The 19,364-nt window shown below is 37.9% G+C and overlaps 3 protein-coding genes across 8 annotated transcripts; 2 read left to right on the top strand and 1 right to left on the bottom strand.

Annotated features, from left to right (window-relative positions):
- The first annotated feature begins 5,291 nt into the window (after positions 1-5,291).
- LOC117907737 (universal stress protein PHOS34) lies at positions 5,292-13,332 on the top strand. 6 transcript variants are annotated; one of them, XR_004650043.1, is made up of 6 exons: positions 5,292-5,592; positions 5,700-5,803; positions 6,951-7,069; positions 9,309-9,400; positions 11,152-11,245; positions 11,897-12,270. XR_004650043.1 is itself a non-coding variant. In XM_034821384.1 (5 exons), exons 1-4 carry the CDS (start codon positions 5,388-5,390, stop codon positions 9,385-9,387), a joined length of 507 nt encoding a protein of 168 aa, XP_034677275.1. In that variant the 5' UTR covers positions 5,292-5,387; the 3' UTR covers positions 9,388-9,400; positions 12,355-13,332. The 6 variants fall into 6 exon arrangements, 5 of the variants coding, with proteins under 5 accessions (XP_034677275.1, XP_034677276.1, XP_034677271.1 ...); XM_034821384.1 differs by lacking the exons at positions 11,152-11,245; positions 11,897-12,270 and adding an exon at positions 12,355-13,332; XM_034821385.1 differs by lacking the exons at positions 11,152-11,245; positions 11,897-12,270 and adding an exon at positions 9,495-9,718.
- A 1,420-nt stretch (positions 13,333-14,752) lies between these two features.
- LOC117907558 (aspartyl protease AED3) lies at positions 14,753-16,332 on the top strand. Its single transcript, XM_034821138.1, has one exon. The coding sequence runs from the start codon at positions 14,799-14,801 to the stop codon at positions 16,116-16,118; it is 1,320 nt and encodes a 439-aa protein (XP_034677029.1). The 5' UTR covers positions 14,753-14,798; the 3' UTR covers positions 16,119-16,332.
- Positions 16,333-16,766: 434 nt separating this feature from the next.
- On the bottom strand, positions 16,767-18,662 carry LOC117907559. Its single transcript, XM_034821139.1, has one exon. It carries the CDS (start codon positions 18,223-18,225, stop codon positions 17,014-17,016), a length of 1,212 nt encoding a protein of 403 aa, XP_034677030.1. The 5' UTR covers positions 18,226-18,662; the 3' UTR covers positions 16,767-17,013.
- Positions 18,663-19,364: the final 702 nt, after the last annotated feature.

Genomic DNA, 19,364 nt, shown 5'->3' with positions numbered 1-19,364 from the left:
TAGAAAAAACATATATTATTTTAGAAATCATAAGACCATTGATGGGCCAATGAGTATGATTTGAAAATAGAAACTTCACCGAATATTAATAGTGATGGTGAGATTGATTTTTGGAGTCGGGTGGGGACGGATGGGCTCATGACTTGAAAGGCATGTCTAGTTGTCAACTCTAACTTCGTGGCTAAGTTTGGCCCTACGCTCTATAGGCTATGGCATTGGTCCACTGTCCAAGGGCTAGATTAAAAGAGAAACCTATGGGCTCTCAATTGGCAAACGATAGCAACTACTTGAAAAATCATATTTGAAGAATTTAAGCTCATGGGGTCCAGATAAAAGGTGATGTGAAGACAGTTCAACAAAACATAGTGCATCTTTGTTTTGTCTGTCGAAAATGGGGAAAGCTGTCAGAAACCAGGGTCACATAGAAATTATAGCCACCCCAAATTTCCAAACGCTTACCAAGAAAAATAGAAAGGTGTTTATTTTTTGTTGAAAATAATTTATTTTTAGAATTTAAGTTGTTTATTTTTTTATTTTTTTTATTATTTATTATAAATTTTTTACTAAAATAAAAAAATATAAAATATATAATTTTATTTAAATAAAAAAATAACATATTAAGTTTTCTTTATTTTTTAATACTTAATAAAATAAAATATTATAAAAATAAATAACTTAATATTTAATACTATTAAATATTAAAATTTTATTTAAAATTAAGTAAAATAACAAACAATACCTTAGTTTTTTTTTTTTTTTTCCCTGAATTTCACACCAGAAGTTTACGTGCATTAAACTCAGATGGTAAGGGCATCACCTTCGTTGTACAGGCCCTGGGCATAGTGGAGTTTAGGGAATCATTGTGCATTAATTGCTTTATAACAGCTTAACAAAGCCGCGCCTGAGATCTTGATGTGGCAGAGTGATCTCGTGACATTTATTCAACATGGTGGAAGTTTTGACCCACGCGGCGACCACATTGATATGGTGTCCCTCACGGCTGCGCAACCTAACAATTGAACCAACAAAATGGGGAACTGTTCCCAAATATTCTACCGCGAAGAGTCAACATGACCCACCAACGAACGTCACTTGGGTAAAGAAATCACATGCATGCCACTTTGAGCGTTGCGTTTCATATTCCTGCAGGCCCCCGTTGGTCGTTGGTCCACTTGTTGGTGTTTAGACTAGTCGTCGTAGGACCAATTGATTCATTTTTTTCTAAGTGTGTTCAATTAGCACCTTCGTTCACAATTAATTTCAATTACATCAAATTGGACTAAATAAGCTTATAAACTTTTCTTTCTTTGAATTAAAAAAGTAATAGAGGTTTGTGTTGAAGCCTAGCCAATTGGGAGCGGTGCTTCTCCCTTCTTCCCTACAAAAAATGTCCAGACAAATTGTCCGGACACACCCTTCGAAACCTAAGTTAGATGATTAATGTTAACTCAAAAAATTGTCCCCTTTTTTGGACTAAAGAAGGAGTTTGTATTACGCGTGTACCTCGATTTTGGGTTGGAGGAAGGTTTTTATAGTGTCTGGAACAATGTCACATATGTGCTGAGATGACTTCTTAGCTTTTACAGTCATGATGATAACATAATTGATGACAGAGCAATCATTATATTTTAGATGGCTAACAGGGATTGCTGGTGGGAGTGACCTGATGGTTTATTTGTTACTTCAGTCTACAGGCAATATGGTGCAGCGTGCAGCAGGTCGCCTATGAAGACAGGGTAACGTCCCCTCGAGCGTACTTATGACATGAAGAGAATGATTGCTTGTGGGAACGGGTCAGGAAACCTATTCGGAATGCATTGTGCAATTTTAGAGAAACACAATGTAACCAACTACTGATACTCATAGGTCGGATTGGACATTCCGATCTAGTTATACTCATCCGGACAGAGATAGAAGGATGTCACGTATAACAAAGGTAACCCCTACAGTTTGGACAAAATTTCAACTAATGAAATCAAGTGAATTTCCCTCAAATCTCAAAGGGAAAGTAACTAGGGCCATGGATCCTGAATTTTCTGTACACGGCCCAGTCATCGATAGCAGTGGCCATTGGCGCGCTTGAAAGGCCATCCATCATCACGGATGCAAGAGAGAGGCGCTCCTCCCCCAGTTACTTCATGTTATTTTATTAGCCACCGACTAATGGATGATTTCCTTCAATCAATTGTAATGAGTCTATGTCTTTAGTTTCTTAAAAGTACGACACACCCAATATTTCCCTGTTTCTATTTTGATTTTAAACAAAGGCTTATTATCTAAAATTAAATCCAGTTTTCAAATCAGAAGAGACAAATGACGGAGACATTAATAGCTCAGATTTGTTAAAGAAATATTTTTTTTGATTGAAGACTTCGATTTTGTTGGGTAGCTGGGGGTGTTCTTCTGGGAGCAACTGAAAGCTTCACGTGCTGGGTATGTCAGTTGTGTCATGCTTTAGATTCCAACCTTGACAGACAAACTGTACCAGAGAGATGACACCTTTTTCTGTATGATGCCTCTAATGGAATAGTAGGGAGAATAAAATTTACTCAGAAAAGCTAAAATCTGCTGCTCAACTATGATTTTTCTAGTTTCTTTCACATGCATGTAAGGTTCTCAAGTAAGAAATCTCCCCTCCACTTGCTATGAGGGACTTGCATTGCTTTACAAAGAATATAAGGGCCTATTTAGATACATTTGGATACATTTCATGGGTTTTTTTTTAACCATTTTATATAAGATACAAAAACTCGTAAAGGTTCGTATTAAAAAAGTAGTAATTTTTAAAAGAAAATTTAAAAATTGAAGTATCAAAAAAAAATTCTATCTCGATTTTAAAATTTTATTAAAATAATTTTAAAACATGGAGTAAATCTATATTTTGGTATAAAAGTTTTTATTTTTTATATAGATTTTTTATTATTTGCTTTTATTTAAAAATAAATAAAAATGAAAGTGTCACTCATGATTATTGATTGTTGCTTCTTTATTTTATCTTGATAGACGTTAGATCTCTTATTTATATATGAGAAATAGTATCAAGTCTAGTTGAATATCTTGGTTTAATACCTGGGTTTATAGAGCAATTTAATGCTCCATAATACTAGTCTAACCCTATTTGAAAAGTTTGTTATTGATCCAAAATAACGTGATTCTTCCAAGCAAGTATGGTATGCATAAAAGAATAATATCTTTCTTCCATACGCGTTGAAATCCTTTGCATGCACCAAAGGTCATTTTCTATCTCTAGAGTTAGAAAGTGCGGGTGAAGGGTTTGAGGGTAAGTGTGAAATACCGATGATTTTTATTATTTGAGTGTATGTTTTGAGGATTATTATTTTCAAGTCAAAAGTCGAACTTTTAAAAAATGTTTTTTTTTAATGAAGCATGATTATGTGATTCTCATAAAAATTAATTGGAGCCCTTAGCTTAATTTTTATCATTTCTCCATATTTTCCTAATAATCAAACAATGCACAATCCAAAATCCCAAACTTAAAAACAAACTTATTGAAAACAGATATGCTAGAGTTTTTTTCCTTCCTAGTTTATGTCGTTGAGAATATCTTGATTGCAAAGTGAATGCAATAATGAAACTTTTTGCATCTCAACCATCATAACCAACGTATCCTCACCCACGAGTAGGTCAGTGCAAAATGAGTTGAGACAGGACAATGGCTAAAGGAGGGGTTGCTCAATTGGGTTTGGCGGTGGTGATATTTAGGACAAACTGATAAGTTATTTTAAGTTTGGGCTTAATCATAAATTATATGTGACAGTTTGACTAACATGTGGGATCGCACTATGAAGAGTAAGATTGGAAAGGGCTTGGACTTGGGCTTAGCTTTGATTTTTTCATCATATAAATTATGGGTTGGGTTGTTAGGTGTAGATGGGGATTGACAGGGGGTAGGAAAAAAAATAATTGATTAGGGTATTTTTAGGGGGAAAAAAAGTTGATTAATTAAGGATATTTTTGGGAAAAAATTTAGACAAAACATCTCATACTTTTATTAATAGTATATATTGTTGATGCGGGGAAGACCTAGAGGCACTGTAGATCCCTGAAGTTCTCGTCTCCTCTACTAAGAACGATGCTTCTTTCCATTCTCCTATAAAAGATGTCCGGACAGGTGGTCCGGGTACACCCTCTGAAGCTTTTGTTAGTTTGATGGTCAAGCCTATTGGTATTCTTAGGCGTTTCTAAGGAATGCTTACCCTATTTGACTGGGTCGTTAGGGGCCTCTTATACTGTCTGGAGTCTCATCACATTGAAGATGGAGAGACTCTTTGACTTTCGCAGTCATGATGGTGCTCAGAGGGTGGTAGAACAATCATTATTCTGTAGGCGACTGATAGAGATTGTTGGGGGATGATTTGTCGTCTCACTTGTCTTTTCACTATGCAGATGGCGCAGGACATGACATAGTAGGTTGTTTGAAAAGACCTAAGAATGTCCTATCGAGTATGCTTTTGACAAAATGAGTAATGATTGCCAGTGAAATATGATCAGGGAGGACGACAATTACCGGGTCCGGACTGGACGTCTGGACAAAGGGTAAGATGTGTCATGTGTCCATCGAATGAGTACCTTGTGGACGTCCGAACAGAGGGTAAGACGTGTCACATGTCCATCGGAGAAGTGCCTTGTGAGGTCAGGATGGTCTGCCATGCGTACACTTATGGGTGATCCCTACATACATTAGTGAGAGAAATTCCACAAAGAACAATATGTAATTATGAAGACACCATATAATGTTGGTTAACCCTCTAAAAAATTGAAGTCTCAAGGCAATGCATTAAATGCTGTTTTATAACACTTTGATGGTAGTATCAAAACTACATAATTTCACTGCAACCCTTAAAATCAATCTTTATAACATTTATCAATCCATACTTAATGGATAGAGAGTGTATGATGTTGAGTTTGATCTACTAATTACTCTTTATTGATTCACACATTAGATACTACCACAGTGGTGGTTCATTGAATTGATGTAGCACAATCCATACTAGAAAAAGTCTCCTAGCACAAATTCCCTAAAAAAATGATGCTAAATTGATTGGTCCAATATGATCATACTCATTCCCTAATGTTAATTCAAGACTAAATAGTAAATACTACTAATTATTTTTGTTTATCGATTTAAACTCAAAGAAACAAGAATTCCACGCGACTCACTTGTGTAATGCTGTACAGCCTGTTCCTATAAACGAGAAGCCGTATTGAATTCACTCACATCATTTATAATTTTTAAAACCCTTTTCATTGAAGCCGTATTGGATTCACTCGGATTATTTATAATTTTTTAAAAACCTTTTCGTTTACAGTCAAACAAGAAAGTTGCACACTTGGATCTCTCATCTGCCCAACATCACCTGTGAAGTATGTCGGGAAACCTACAGCGTGTGATCGTCGCCGTCGATGGCAGCGAGGAAAGCATGAAAGCCTTGAGGTGGGCGCTTGATAATATCAAGCTTCGATCGCCTCCCTCCCATGCCGAAGCCGGCTCATTCGTCATCCTACATGTTCAATCCCCGCCCTCCATCGCTACCGGTCTCAATCCCGGTGCCATCCCCTTCGGCGGTCCCAGTTAAGTTTTTATTCATGGAAGCTCTTGTCTCTCTGATCCTTCAGTTTCTTCTTGGTTGAGATAATTCTCTGATTTTTTCTTTTTAATTTTTCTTTTTTTTGAAAAGCTGATTTGGAGGTGCCTGCATTCACTGCGGCGATTGAGGCGCATCAGCGGCGCATTACTGAGGCCATACTTGATCACGCTTTGAAGATTTGTTCTGATAAGAATGTTAGCCCTATTTTTATCTCTTTATTTCTATTTTACTTGGTTTTAGATTGTTATAGCTTTCTTGAACACTTTAATGAAGAATCAATGAATCTCAGCTACAATGCCTGGCTTCGAGAACGTTCCTCGCTAGACATGATTTCTAGTGATGAACTCAATCTTTGAAAAGAAAGTGATGTGACTCACTAAGATGGTCTCGACTTGAAAAGTCATAAACCACTTAAATTCAATCTTCATTTATTGGAAAAATACTAAGCATCCTTACCGGTTTTGATATGTGGATATATGTGGTGAAATTTAGATCATTCCAGACGAGGTTAAAGAAAAATTGGTACTGAAGTATGACAGTAGTAAGCCAGGAGTCCTAATGGTGTAGATTCGGCACCACTTAATTGGTGGTGACTTTCCGTAAATGCAAAAATAAAAACTAGCTTTTGGGTATTGAAGCAGGACATACATTTGGATGTTTTATGCATATATCATGACATCTTGTCTGCCTGTCATTTTGAAGGTTCACTGGTAGGTCCTACAGCTGGAATTTCTCATAGGCCTCATTTGGTGGGTATAGCATTAATTTTCATGTTAATAGGTGAAGCTATGATATTAAAAGGAGCAATTTGGGTACTATAAAAGTTTTCATGAAATATAGAACTACTTCCATATAAGCTAAAGGGGGTTTTTCCATGATCAGTAACATTATCCTCGCTTTCATACTATTGCATTTCTAAGCTAGAAGAACCTTTATTAGAATGATCCAAACATTCTTAACTGGGAATGAAAAAGAGCCAAAGTTCAATCCAAACAGGGTCTCAGTAATTTTAGTGGTTGTACATGCAGTCTATTAGAGGTTTATAATTTCTTTTCAAGTTTAGTTGACTAGAAAAAGTGATTAGAGTATTTGAAGCTATGGGCTGATTTGTGGTGCTGTGCACGGTAATGCAGCCTGGGCACAAAATATTGTGCTCTACATGGAGAGTGCTCCAATGATATTGTTATCTTAAAGCTTGTTTAGTTGGGTTGTTTTTTCTTCTTAGTGCGAATTTCTGGACCCATCTCAAGGAAATGAACCAAATCAAAGTTTGTTTCCAGGAAAAACACTAACATGGAAAAATGTTTACAGTACTTTTAGTGGAGTTGATTTTCCTTTTAGGTGAATGTCAAAACCGATGTGGTGATTGGGGATCCGAAGGAGAAGATTTGTGAAGCTGCTGTGAATTTGCATGCTGATCTGCTTGTCATGGGGTCACGTGCTTTTGGACCCATTAAAAGGTAATCCAGTTCCAAGAATAATTTTATTGTTAATACACTTAATTTAGTTAATGTCACACTCTCCTTGCTTGTGGATTTAAACCAAAGCTTCTAATTGGTAATATAGTTCTGCAGTATGTGCTTTGCACTTCATCGTTTTTCATGATCTACAAGTTCATGTGTAAGAGTATGGATCATAGGAGATTGGAGCCACCCAAGATAGAAGACATAGAGGAGAACTAGCATTAGGGAATATCTGAAAAAAATGGAGTTTAGATCAATACACAATAATGTGATATTTCTTTGTCTGATTTGGTGTGAACCTATGTACTTGCTTCAAACATACAAAAAGCAGAGAGAAATAATAGCAATCGTAATAATCATTATAGTAATAAGTGACTGATGCTAACTCTATGATCAACAAAACCTTCAGTTTCTTTGTTTGAATATGGGCTGCCTGCTTTAGTTTACATGCATTACAAAGAAGACCAAGCCTAACTAGTCATGATATGTTTGTTGATTTTGATTGAGTTTTATGGAGTTTAGCTAACTGAACCCATTAACTGTCAAAGTCACTGTCCGGTGGTGGAGCCAGAAATTGTCATGAGGGGGGGCAATTAGGAAAAAATATGAACGGTAAATAGGAAAATTAAATCAAATAATTTTATGTCTTGATATTAAAGAAAATAAAAATATATAATGTATAAAATCACTCAATCATAAGTAAAAAAAGTTCAAAGTTTTATGTACACATTTAAAAAATTTAAAAGAATTTGTCAAAAGAATTAGAAAAATAACAAGAAATCTGATTAGAAAATTTTCAATAATTTTAACAAATTTTATTGCAAAAGAAAAAAAAAATTCCAACAAATTTAATGACTTTTTCAATAAAATTCATTTATTGTTTCAAATAACTAATATAAATTAGTTATACTGATAAACTTTTGTTGAAGACGATAGTAACTGATAATTAAGTATCATTGTAAAATCACGATTATTTAATTAAATATCAAAGATGAAAATGTTTGAATATCTCAAAACAAACCACCACTAAAAAATTATTTAATAAAACATCAAGCAAAAAATTTAAAACTTTCAATTTATTAAAAAGGTTTCATAAAAATAAAAAATTTCATATAAACAAATAAAAAACTAAAAAGTTAAATTTAATTTATTGAAAGAATTAAAAATAGATTAGGAGAATAACAAAAAAATTAATGATAAAAATTTTTATTTGTTGTTTTTATTTAAAATTTATGAAATTACTTTTCTCATTACAATTATTTTTAATTAAAATTTTAGGGGCTCCTCTAGTGTCACCAGTACTTTTTATTTTTATTTTTGTTTACTCTATAGGTATGTATAGGTATTGGTGGGGCTTGCGTGATGTAGTTATAGACTTATAGTAAGGCTGCATTGAAGTTAGAAATTGGAAAAGGTAAGTGTGATCTTTCAGCTACTTTTACAATATTGCTCCTAAAAATTTCATGCAATTAAAAGTATTCAAAACTCCATGTTCCTTTAAACTTTCTCATACCTACCCAAAATTCCCATCCAAATCAACTGCCTCAAAATGTATTTTGCTGAAACTTTCTAACATGCCATATTTTCTCTCTCCACTATACTAAAATTTTTTCATCCTTTTTCATTCTCAAATTTTGAGATTCTTCATAATGTTGTAGGTGTACAAGCTGTACACCATCTGGTGAGGAGCTAAAAGATGATATTTGTTGTTATTGAAATTATTTTCTACCTTCATGATTATAGATAAACAGACAAAACTTGTTTCTATCACTTGAAAGGTCAAATGAGAGGCACACTAAAAAATCTCAGGGAAGTTATTTACCAGAACGCTCAATGGTGGACATGTTATTTTTAGAAATCTAAAAAGGATGTTATTGCAATTTCTCCCCTATTTTTGGTATTGCTCATTGCTCACCCATGAATTCCTACTTGACCATAGTAACTTGCTAATGTTTGTCAATCTGGTGCTTCAAATGAATATGAAATAGGCAACGTAAGTCAAATTTCTTTTCAGTAAGTTGTTCCATTTAGGCAATCTTCCATTTCAGCACCATGAAACTTGAGTACTTACATATATGGATACTGAGGTTTAGTAGACCCCTTCAAGGGCTGCCTGAATTATAGAATTTAATCTATTTTGAAGTACATGACCTTAAAATTTTAGACATAAAAACATGGTTAACATTTCAAAATGTTAGAAGGATATGAAACATTTCAATTGATTTTATGTTTACAGGATGTTTTTGGGAAGTGTCAGCAACTATTGCACCAACTATGCACAATGTCCTGTGATGATAGTTAAGGATACTGCCTGACAAGCTATAACTGGTATGCATCTCATTACTTCATGGGTATTTTTCTAGCAGCATTTGACATTATGTTTTCCACGTCATTTCTTAAAATTCATCAATTTTTTGTACAGCTGTCCTTGAAGTTCCAGCTTTATAATTTTTTTGATAAAACTCCTTCATTGTGGTGTAAATTTTGATTCACCTGTCACTCCCATAGTCCGCATGTTGCATATGGATGTGTAATTTTGAGCTCTTTTGGGTAACTTTTCTTGCCTTTTTGTTATCCAACAAACATCTTTGCAATCCTTTACACGGTACTAATCAGTAAAGTTTGTGTTAAACTTTTTTGCTTTTACTTTGATGCTGTTGACAATTTTAAAATTATTCACTTGTTCTTGAATACTGGGTCAAATATATTAGTATCCAGCTCAACAGCAGTCCTAGGCATTCATTGTTTGCAGATTTGACAATCTGAAAAAGAAAACAGTTGTGCATTCGCTCCTGTTGGCTTTTTATCTTCAACTTGTTAGGTTCCATAAAGGAGAAGGGAGATCCATGCATTCCAAATTGCAGAAAGATTCGCAAGCATGTTTAAATACTGTCATTTTATAAAAAATAACAGTGGTAGTTTGGATCAGACAATTTGGAACTTTAAAAATTTAACTTTCTTGCTCAATTTGTTAATAGTTATTGGATATTACATATTCAACAGTTTGAAGTTATATACAAATACCAACTTCAAGGCCAAACATCCCCAGCGTGTAAAATTTCAATTACTTTCAAAATATAGAATTTATCGATTTCTGTATGTTACAAGGAACTTACAAGAAGTCTCTTCATTCGAAGTGGACTCTCTATTTCTGCATTCTTTCTAAATTCAAGGACTAACTGCTGAATTGCAAATAAAAAACAGAGAATAAATTCATAAGCTAGATACCTTGTAATAGAACTCATGCTTGATAGAATTATTAGATCGAGAGTTGACGAATGAATTGGGTTCATTAACAATTCACAGCTGAAAAAAAAAAAAATGACAAAAAAGAAAGCATTCACTCCCCTTCTATATCTTGCATTTGTAGTATTTTTGTCCTGGTGGATCTCTCTATTACTTAATAAAAGTCTGGAATCTTGGGTTACTAATTGGTGGAATACTAGGCAATCTGAAACTTTTTTGAATGATATTCAAGAAAAGAGTATTCTAGAAAAATTCATAGAATTAGAGGAACTCTTCTTGTTGGACGAAATGACAGAGGTATCTTATCATGAAGCAGTAGTTGTGGCCTGTTAGTCAATAATGGGCCCACATTAATACTGAGAATGTTCATATCACATCCTGTCAAAATACTCCTCTGTCATGTATAGATCATGGAGAGACCCATTAGTCACTGTTGGGGCCAGTATGAGCATTTATAATTTTCTAGAGTCATCATCTTTACTTTGTATATAAAGACAAATGATGCAGGGACAGTGGCGGAGCCATGTGATGCCTGGGGGACAAGACCACCCCCCCCTCCCCTGAATTTTTTTTTAAAATCTCACATGAGGATACATTTGCTTCTTGATTACCACTAGGCTAAGTTTGTTCTTTTTTTGCCCCCTCAACTCATTTCCTGGCTTTGCTACTGTGCAGGGGCAGCCCATTTAATAGCGTTGACACAAATTTTTAGTGCCTGTGCAAGGGATTTGATACCAAATCTAATGGGAATACACTGAATTGTGCAGTGCTTCATATGTAGTCTTTTGAAGCAAGGTCCAAAATTTTACATGGGCATCTTTCTTGTTGTGTAGGAACAGCATATTGTGTAGTAAAAAATCTACCTGAGGAATGCAATTCTTACTGGAGAGTGAATGATAACCAAACATTTCAACAGTGTAACTGAAGGTTATTCTGCTTGCCTTATCACATATATTACTTTGGTGGTAATGACCATATGGAAAACTTTAGCAAAATGTTTAAGAAGTGCTAAAAAGGGCTATATGGGAATCTGGTGAGGAGTATTTGGCGAAAAAAAAGAGAAAGGAAGAAGCTGTAGATCGAAATTTTAGGAGAGGAGTTAAACGAAATTTGGGAGAAATATTAAGTAGTTGTTATGGAAAAGCTTTTAAAACATGGACCGAAAATTCAATAAATTCATTATCATATGTTTTGAGAATGTTCTTTTGATGTTTCCTAAAGGCTTCCAAAGTCTGTTCCAAGCATTTCCACAATGTTTCCCTTATTCTGTACTTGCAACTGAAAAACATTTTCCTCAAAATCCGTCTTTTAGCCTGTGACTAAGTTTCCTGGTGACAAACATCTTTTATATCTGTAGGAACTTTAGGGTGGGCAGCCTTTGATTTATTAATATGTAATCACTAGTTTTGGACCTTGTTAGGTTAAACTTTCAGTGGAATTTGCCGGTTTCATGTTGGCTATACTGTAGTTTAGTTTAATTCTTTCCTATTTCATGTGCTAACTTCTATCAAAATCATGTTGTTGCAATAAAGCCCTTTTGTGACATGTGAACAATGTGCTCAGTCATGTTGATTGCAGAGTTGATGCAGTTGGGAGTACTTCTAGACCATCTATGCATTCTATTACCCTCTCTAGCACTTGCAAGTGGGATTGGAGCATGGATTCTGGCATACATATCTCTCTCTTGTGCATGTGCTTGGGTGGTGTTGTTTCTGTACATTCTTGTTGTATTGATATTAGTTGAGGCAATTTGGATCTTTCTTTGCCAATTGATGCCTCTTGACTCATGCAGTTTCTAGGTGTGCTCTCCTAAAATTCTGACTAAAACTGCCATTATTTATTGATTACATATTTGTTCATGTGTTAAAAGTAGGCTTGGATTCATTTTGACGCTTGCTCTAATTTTTAAGTTATGAAACCAGAGTTGATATAATATATCTATCTTACCTACAGTGCATTGGCTTTCGTATTTGTAATCAGCTTGTTAAACCTGTCGGATACAGTACTGTATGGTCTCATTTAGATTCATTTATCAGGATGCAGGAATCATGTGGATCAGATTGTTTTTCAGAAACACAAACCATGAAAGAAAAGGTTTCATGGAAAATTCAGAAGGCTTATCAACCTAAAAAAATACAGACAGGCATCCCTGATACCAAATTTATTTGATGTGTTAATTAACATTGATTTTTATGCAAAATAAAACATGGTCCACTGGGCTGGGTTTTGAATAGGATTGAAGCCTGCGTGTCTAACTACATTGGATGAGATATTGGTGATGGTGATGATGGCCAAGAGGTGGTCAATGGGTTGGGGTAGGTCCATGATTTGTATCTCTCAAATGTTCTTACATATTTTTTTTTTGTAATGGTACTAATATAATCTGCCATTCAGGGTGTGTTTTTTTCCTAAAATTCGGGAAAATTGAGGGGGGTTGGTGTTTGCGGCGGTGGTGGTGAATTGCAAATCATTGGAGTGGTTATAATGGTTTCACTTCTGACCACTGTGGGGGAAAAAAAAAATCATATTCTTTATCATGAAATGTAGTAGCTGGAGGTGATAGCTTGATTATACAAGTACAGACTGGGTTAAGAGTTTTAAACCCCTGTTTGAAGAAGCCATATGATAGACATACTATTGATTCCTAGAAGAAACAATTGTGACACGTACTTAAGTTGGGCCTCTAATTCATAGATGAATAGATTTACGGGTTAGGCAATCCTGACAACTGTTGCACAAGCTGCCAAGAAGCTCCATTCAGAAATCATGCAACTAAACAGGGAAGTCGGGGAAGGCCTCGTGACTCTCTAGGTGCTCTCTATCATTGAGGAACTGAGTGTGAGAGCTTTGTCGTTGTTTATGTCTTTTCCTTTTTTTCCGTCTATGTCTGTCTCCGATCCGTGAAACTATTTAGTATTTAAATTACATGTGTTTGGATATATGGTCCTAAATCAATCTTGAACCATTGGGCTGTTTGTGTGGAACACTCCGTGAATAAGGCTAAATTTGTGAAACTAAATGTTTAAAATTGGGACGGGAGTAATGGAGGGCGCGGACCCATCTCCTAGTCTTAGCTATTCCTATTTTTTAAAGTTTGGACACAGAATGAAGGTATCAAAATGCTTTAAAGCAGTAGGAAAGGCAAAATAATAACAGAAGTTGTAGGAGATTTGATGTGTTTTTTTGTCTTATAAGCTTGTTGCCATTAAATTTTATGGATTGATTATCACTAGGGAGTTTAATGGTAGGTCTGATGCCTTTCTCGTGAAGCTCTCAGAAAGCAGTGCGTCAATGCTTGAGTTATTGTATGTTTTTAATGCTGCTAAAGCCGTTTTCTCACTTCTGTTTCTAGATTTGGAGAATGTCAGATTGCAGGTACGCCTCCGGCCGCTCAGATCTTGCCAAAGAAAGAGAGAAATTAATGTAAGGCAACGAATGGAGGCTCTGAATCTACAGTTAAACTATCAAATAAGTTTTGGTAAAATGATTTCAGTGCTCACTTGAAATTCCGAGTGATCTTTCAGGATTAATCAAAGTTGTGATTTGAGTTAAGAGAGTGAAATAACAGCAATTAATGTATTGAAGGGCACTTGCGAATTCTTTAGTGGTGCCGACAAGGCCAAATATAAGAATGAAGAGTGTATTCACTTGTGAGTAAGGAATACGAAATCGCAATTATCACTGTATCACATGACCATAATCTTCCAGTGTCACAATGGCCCCATTCGCCCAAGTCTTTGCATACCCGTGAGTCCGTGACCGACCGCATCTTGTGTCAGGCCCACGACAAGTTTTATTCCACCCCACTCCACAAAGGTTCACGAGCGTTACATTCCCGCTTCACCTTACCATTCTATCCTTTCCTATCATCCAAAACTTCAATTCCCTACACTCAGATCCTCACGGGCACGGAATCGACTGCTCCAGTACCTACATTCTACGTCATCCTTTTCTCTTTCCAAGTTCCAACACGTACATCGGAATCGGACGCTTACAATGCTAACATTTAAATTTAATGCTGGGCCTGAGCAGTGTGGCATTTCGTGTTTTTAGGACAGAAGATTAGGGCGAATGATATGAGATAACGACATTCCATTGGACTATCAAGGCTTAAAAGAGACGAGAGCTTCGCTGTTGGGAAGTTGGACTTAGTTGGCCTTTTTATTCTGTCTGCGCGGAGATCTCTGCATTTGCATCAATGGCGCTTGTCCTTTTGTTAGAGCTTTTTAACTCCAACTTGGCACTTGTTTAGCCTGCATCCCGGCTTGATTGGTCCACAAGGCTTCCAGCTAATGCTTTAACTGGCCCACAACTTTAGGAGATATTTTTTTATTAATCAATATGCTTAACTACAATTATCATGTTGCAATAATTTCAAAGGGTGTTCCTGTGATTCATGAACCTAATTGGTTTCTTATATATAGCGAGGAGAAGTACACACCAACTCACACTCACACCAATCCACTGGACAGTGGGAATCATGGATATCTTCACTGCATTTCTCTTCCTCACTCTTGTGGTTTCAACCACCAAAGCTTTTGATCCCTGTGCTTCCCCTTCTTCGGAATCCAAGGGCTCGGATCTTTCGGTGATCCATGTGTATGGCCAATGCTCTCCCTTCAACCAGCACAAGGCTGGGTCCTGGGTGAACACCGTCATCAACATGGCCTCAAAAGACCCAGCACGCGTCACCTACTTGTCCAGCCTAGTTGCATCCCCCAAGGCCACCTCTGTCCCAATTGCGTCTGGGCAACAGGTCCTCAACATTGGCAACTACGTGGTGCGAGTCAAACTGGGCACTCCCGGTCAGCTTATGTTCATGGTTCTTGACACCAGCAGAGACGCCGCATGGGTCCCATGCGCCGACTGCGCCGGCTGCTCCTCCCCCACCTTCTCCCCCAACACTTCTTCCACTTACGCTTCACTCCAATGCTCTGTGCCCCAGTGCACCCAGGTCCGTGGCCTCTCGTGCCCCACCACGGGTGCTGCTGCATGCTTCTTCAACCAAACCTATGGTGGAGATTCCTCCTTCTCCGCCATGCTCTCACAGGATTCTCTCGGCTTGGCGGCTGACACTCTTCCCAGCTACTCTTTCGGCTGCGTCAACGCTGTCTCCGGCTCGACCCTTCCGCCGCAGGGGCTCCTGGGGCTGGGTCGTGGGCCCATGTCGTTGCTCTCACAATCCGGGTCTCTATACTCTGGTGTCTTCTCCTACTGTTTTCCCAGTTTCAAATCATACTACTTCTCTGGCTCCTTACGCCTCGGACCCCTGGGTCAACCCAAGAACATCAGAACCACCCCACTCCTCCGAAACCCGCACCGACCCACTCTCTACTACGTCAACCTAACCGGAGTCAGCGTCGGCCGAGTTTTGGTGCCGGTGGCGCCAGAGCTACTGGCATTTGACCCAAACACCGGCGCCGGTACCATAATTGACTCAGGTACAGTCATAACTCGGTTCGTGGAACCAGTATACGCGGCCATCAGGGACGAATTCAGGAAGCAGGCGAAAGGACCATTTACAACGATAGGGGCATTCGATACGTGTTTCGCAGCAACAAATGAGGACATAGCACCCCCAGTAACGTTCCATTTCACAGGAATGGACCTGAAGTTGCCGGTGGAGAACACACTGATACACAGCAGCGCAGGGTCGTTGGCGTGCTTGGCAATGGCAGCAGCGCCCAACAACGTCAACTCGGTGCTGAACGTTATAGCGAATCTACAGCAGCAGAATCTTAGGATTATGTTTGATGTCACCAACTCTCGTCTGGGAATTGCTCGTGAGCTGTGTAATTAGTCTCAGATTTCCCTTTCCCTCTGTCTCACTATTGTCTTGTGGGTGTTTTAAATTATATTAAAGCAAGTGTGGGCAATTAATAGGTGATGCTGCAGTTAGTAAGTAATAAGCTGCAGATAGAGCATGATGTTTTGGTGTTAATGTTGTATTCTAAATTTTGATTGTGATTAAGAATGATTAAGAGCTTGGAATATTATTCAGAAAGTTGCAATGATGCCGAGAATAATCAACTTTTATACGCAAGTACAGATTTCATTATATTATTTAGAAATTAAAAGAGGGAATTTGGAGTTTCTTTTTACCTTTTTATTTCCTTCTTGTACTTTTGAGTGATGTAAATGGATCATCACGGCCACTCTCAATCAGATTGAAGGCCAAATAAGCCCACAAGGCACAGAGGTTTGTCCCCAAAAGGTCTAGATGGTTTACCTGAACCTCCCAAACAAGCCCAAAAGAATTTGAAATAGAGAAGAGAAGTCCACCTTGACCAGAGCTGATGCTATTCTCTTCTCAATTGCTCTTGGTAATTTTATAAGTCCATTGCTCCAACAATCCATCCTGAGTAAATCAAAGATTAAGATTCAAAGATCCTTTCTACATAAATATCCTAAGCATCGGACAAATAAACACTATGATATAAAACAAATATTAATAAGAGGAAAAGCACTCCTCTTTTGGCACCCCCTCCTCATTCTCATCACTTAATAAAATCCCACAATGAACTTAAAAGGGAAAAGACACAATTAATCCGACGTAGTAATCTTTCACTCTCTTGAAGGTATTGGTTGGTGTATTTAAGTCTTAACACTGTAGGTTTGTCTCCTCTCAGTCTGTGTTTTGTTTTTCCTGAGAAAATTATACTAATAAAGAGGAGTTATACTCATTAATTAAGAGTTTAGCTCCACCACTGGTGGACAGCGACACCTTCATCCCTGAGCTGTCCGTAGAGAGCCAAGCACTCCCAGTAAGCCCTCCCCCCCGTGTTGCTCTTCCTGTTGTTGAGCGATTGAGGTTTACATTCCAAGAACAGCTCGTCCACCAATCCTATCGCTTTGCTCTTCACCATCTCTTCTACTACTTCTGCTTCTGCCTTCATAACCACGTACTCCTCCTCCTTCACGTTCTTCCTCAGCCACTCTGACATCCCCAGCTCCGCTTCCTCCTTCCCTTTTGATTCTTCCGTCGTTGTCTCTATCTTATACATCTCAAAATCACGGTTCCTGGTCGGATAGTGGCTCGCGAACCACCTCACGTTTTTGCCCTCATCTGTCTCCGGCGGGCCCACGTGGATGAAAACCCGACGTGGGTAGCTCTCAAGGGAGTCGCCAGTTAAGTCCGGCAGGTACTTGGTCCGCTTCAGGTAACTGCTCGACTTCCTTGAAGCTGCTCGCGGTGGTTCGAGGAGAACGTCCTCCAGGTTCTTCAATGCTGCTTTCTTTGCTTCTGATGAGAGCCCGCAGAGTCGCCTTTGAGTCCGGGAATTTGTCTGGGTGTGGTCGGTTTTCCTCATAGCCACCACGGTGGAATCGAATCGCCGGAGGTAGACGATTCTGTAATTCGATGGCTTATCGAACGCAACTGACGCGTCATTGCTCAGTTGAACAACTGCGATGCCGCCAATCTTGAGGGTTCGGTCAATGAAGGTTGCAGTGGCGCTGAAGTCATGCACGAAGGCGAAGTCGACGGTGGCTTCTGGGATGGAGCTTTGTCTCTCGAAATCTGAAACAGAGATTAGATCCATTTTGTTGTCACTGATGACACGAGACTCATATGCTGCTTGGTCAGAAGCGCCACTCACGAAGAGGGATTTATCTCCCATTTTAAGGAGTCCTTCATTCATCAAATCATGAAACAGAACCGGCAACAGCTGGATGTTGGTTGAATCGGGTTCAGACGGGGAGGATCCTCCCAAAATTGACCCGAGCAAAGGAATTGACAAAATGACTAACGAAATCATCAGGGAACGACCCACAACCTTCAAAAATAGCCCAGAATCAGGGAACCTGGTTACCAGCAATTGGGTGTCGGCGGCAGGCTTAATGCCATGCAAGAGGTTGACCGGGTCGTGGAGTTTGGCATCAAAGCCAGAAACCAAGTCCATAGCCATAGATGTATCTATGGCAACTGAGCTTACAGAAAAAGAGAGGTAGTTATGAGGAAAGACAGGAAAAGAGAGGTGGTTACAAGGTAGCTTGCAATAAAAATATTGGAAAGGAGAGGAGAGGGAGCGTGAGGGAAGCAAATGAACTAGCGGGTGCAAAACCTGGCGGCGGTGTGATTTCCACCCACAAGAGCCACACGGGTGCTTTTCACTCTAAACCATGGAAGCATCAAATTTTTTATTCTCTGCCCTTCCATTTCTTCAACCATGCGGAGATCGATGGATGATTACACTTTCATTTCTTGTCTCTCACCCATTCATGCATCCTCCTTCAAATGTCTAATCACCACATCGATCTCATTAGGGTGAAGGGCTTTTATTTTCTGGGTTAATGATAAAGTCCTTGGACAGGAACTGAGGTGCTGGCTAAATCTGAAAGAAGAGACATGAAGGCAATATATGGAGGACTACACAGAGAAACTAAGAGAAACAAAATTGGAGGGTTCATAATAAGGGCAAAACCATATTTGGGAAATGGTTGGTGATCGCTGGTTCTTCACTTTCTTTGTCCGATGGGTTCGGGGAAGCGTTTGTTTCAACCAAGCCTTTCTATTATTGTTCATCTAAAATTTTCATGCATGCATGGCCCTTTTCAAACCAAGCTTTACGTACGTGGCCCTCTTATCAATTAGTAACTTTCTTTTTTTCCCTCCTTGATCAAATCAACAAAAAACAAAAAGAAAAAAGAAAAACACACTCTGCTAGTTAATTAATAATGATATCACAATTTTTGACATGAAAACAATATTTATTTACTTATAGATTGTATCATCATTGATCATACTTCTATATCCTTGTCTATAAATAAGTCGAATTGGCCGTGATTCGTATTATTTAAGTTGGTGATATGCATGGATTTTTATCCCATTTACAAATGTATATAAAACATACAATGTTCTTTGGATTAAAGTTGAAAGGGATTAAAACCATTAAGCAAATTAAACACAATGCACTCCAAATAGAGAAAGAGAAAAGGATGAATGTGACTAATTGGTTCAATCCAATTCTTCGAATTTCATATTGCTTTCAATTCCGCTCCTAACTTCGTAGATATTGTTAAAGGTAAAAAATTGTAGAAAATTTTA

The sequence above is a fragment of the Vitis riparia genome, chromosome 18, assembly GCF_004353265.1.
Source record: "Vitis riparia cultivar Riparia Gloire de Montpellier isolate 1030 chromosome 18, EGFV_Vit.rip_1.0, whole genome shotgun sequence".
Lineage (NCBI taxonomy): Eukaryota > Viridiplantae > Streptophyta > Magnoliopsida > Vitales > Vitaceae > Vitis > Vitis riparia.
Note: the sequence above shows the minus strand (reverse complement) of the source record. Positions and strands in the feature narration are given on the sequence as shown.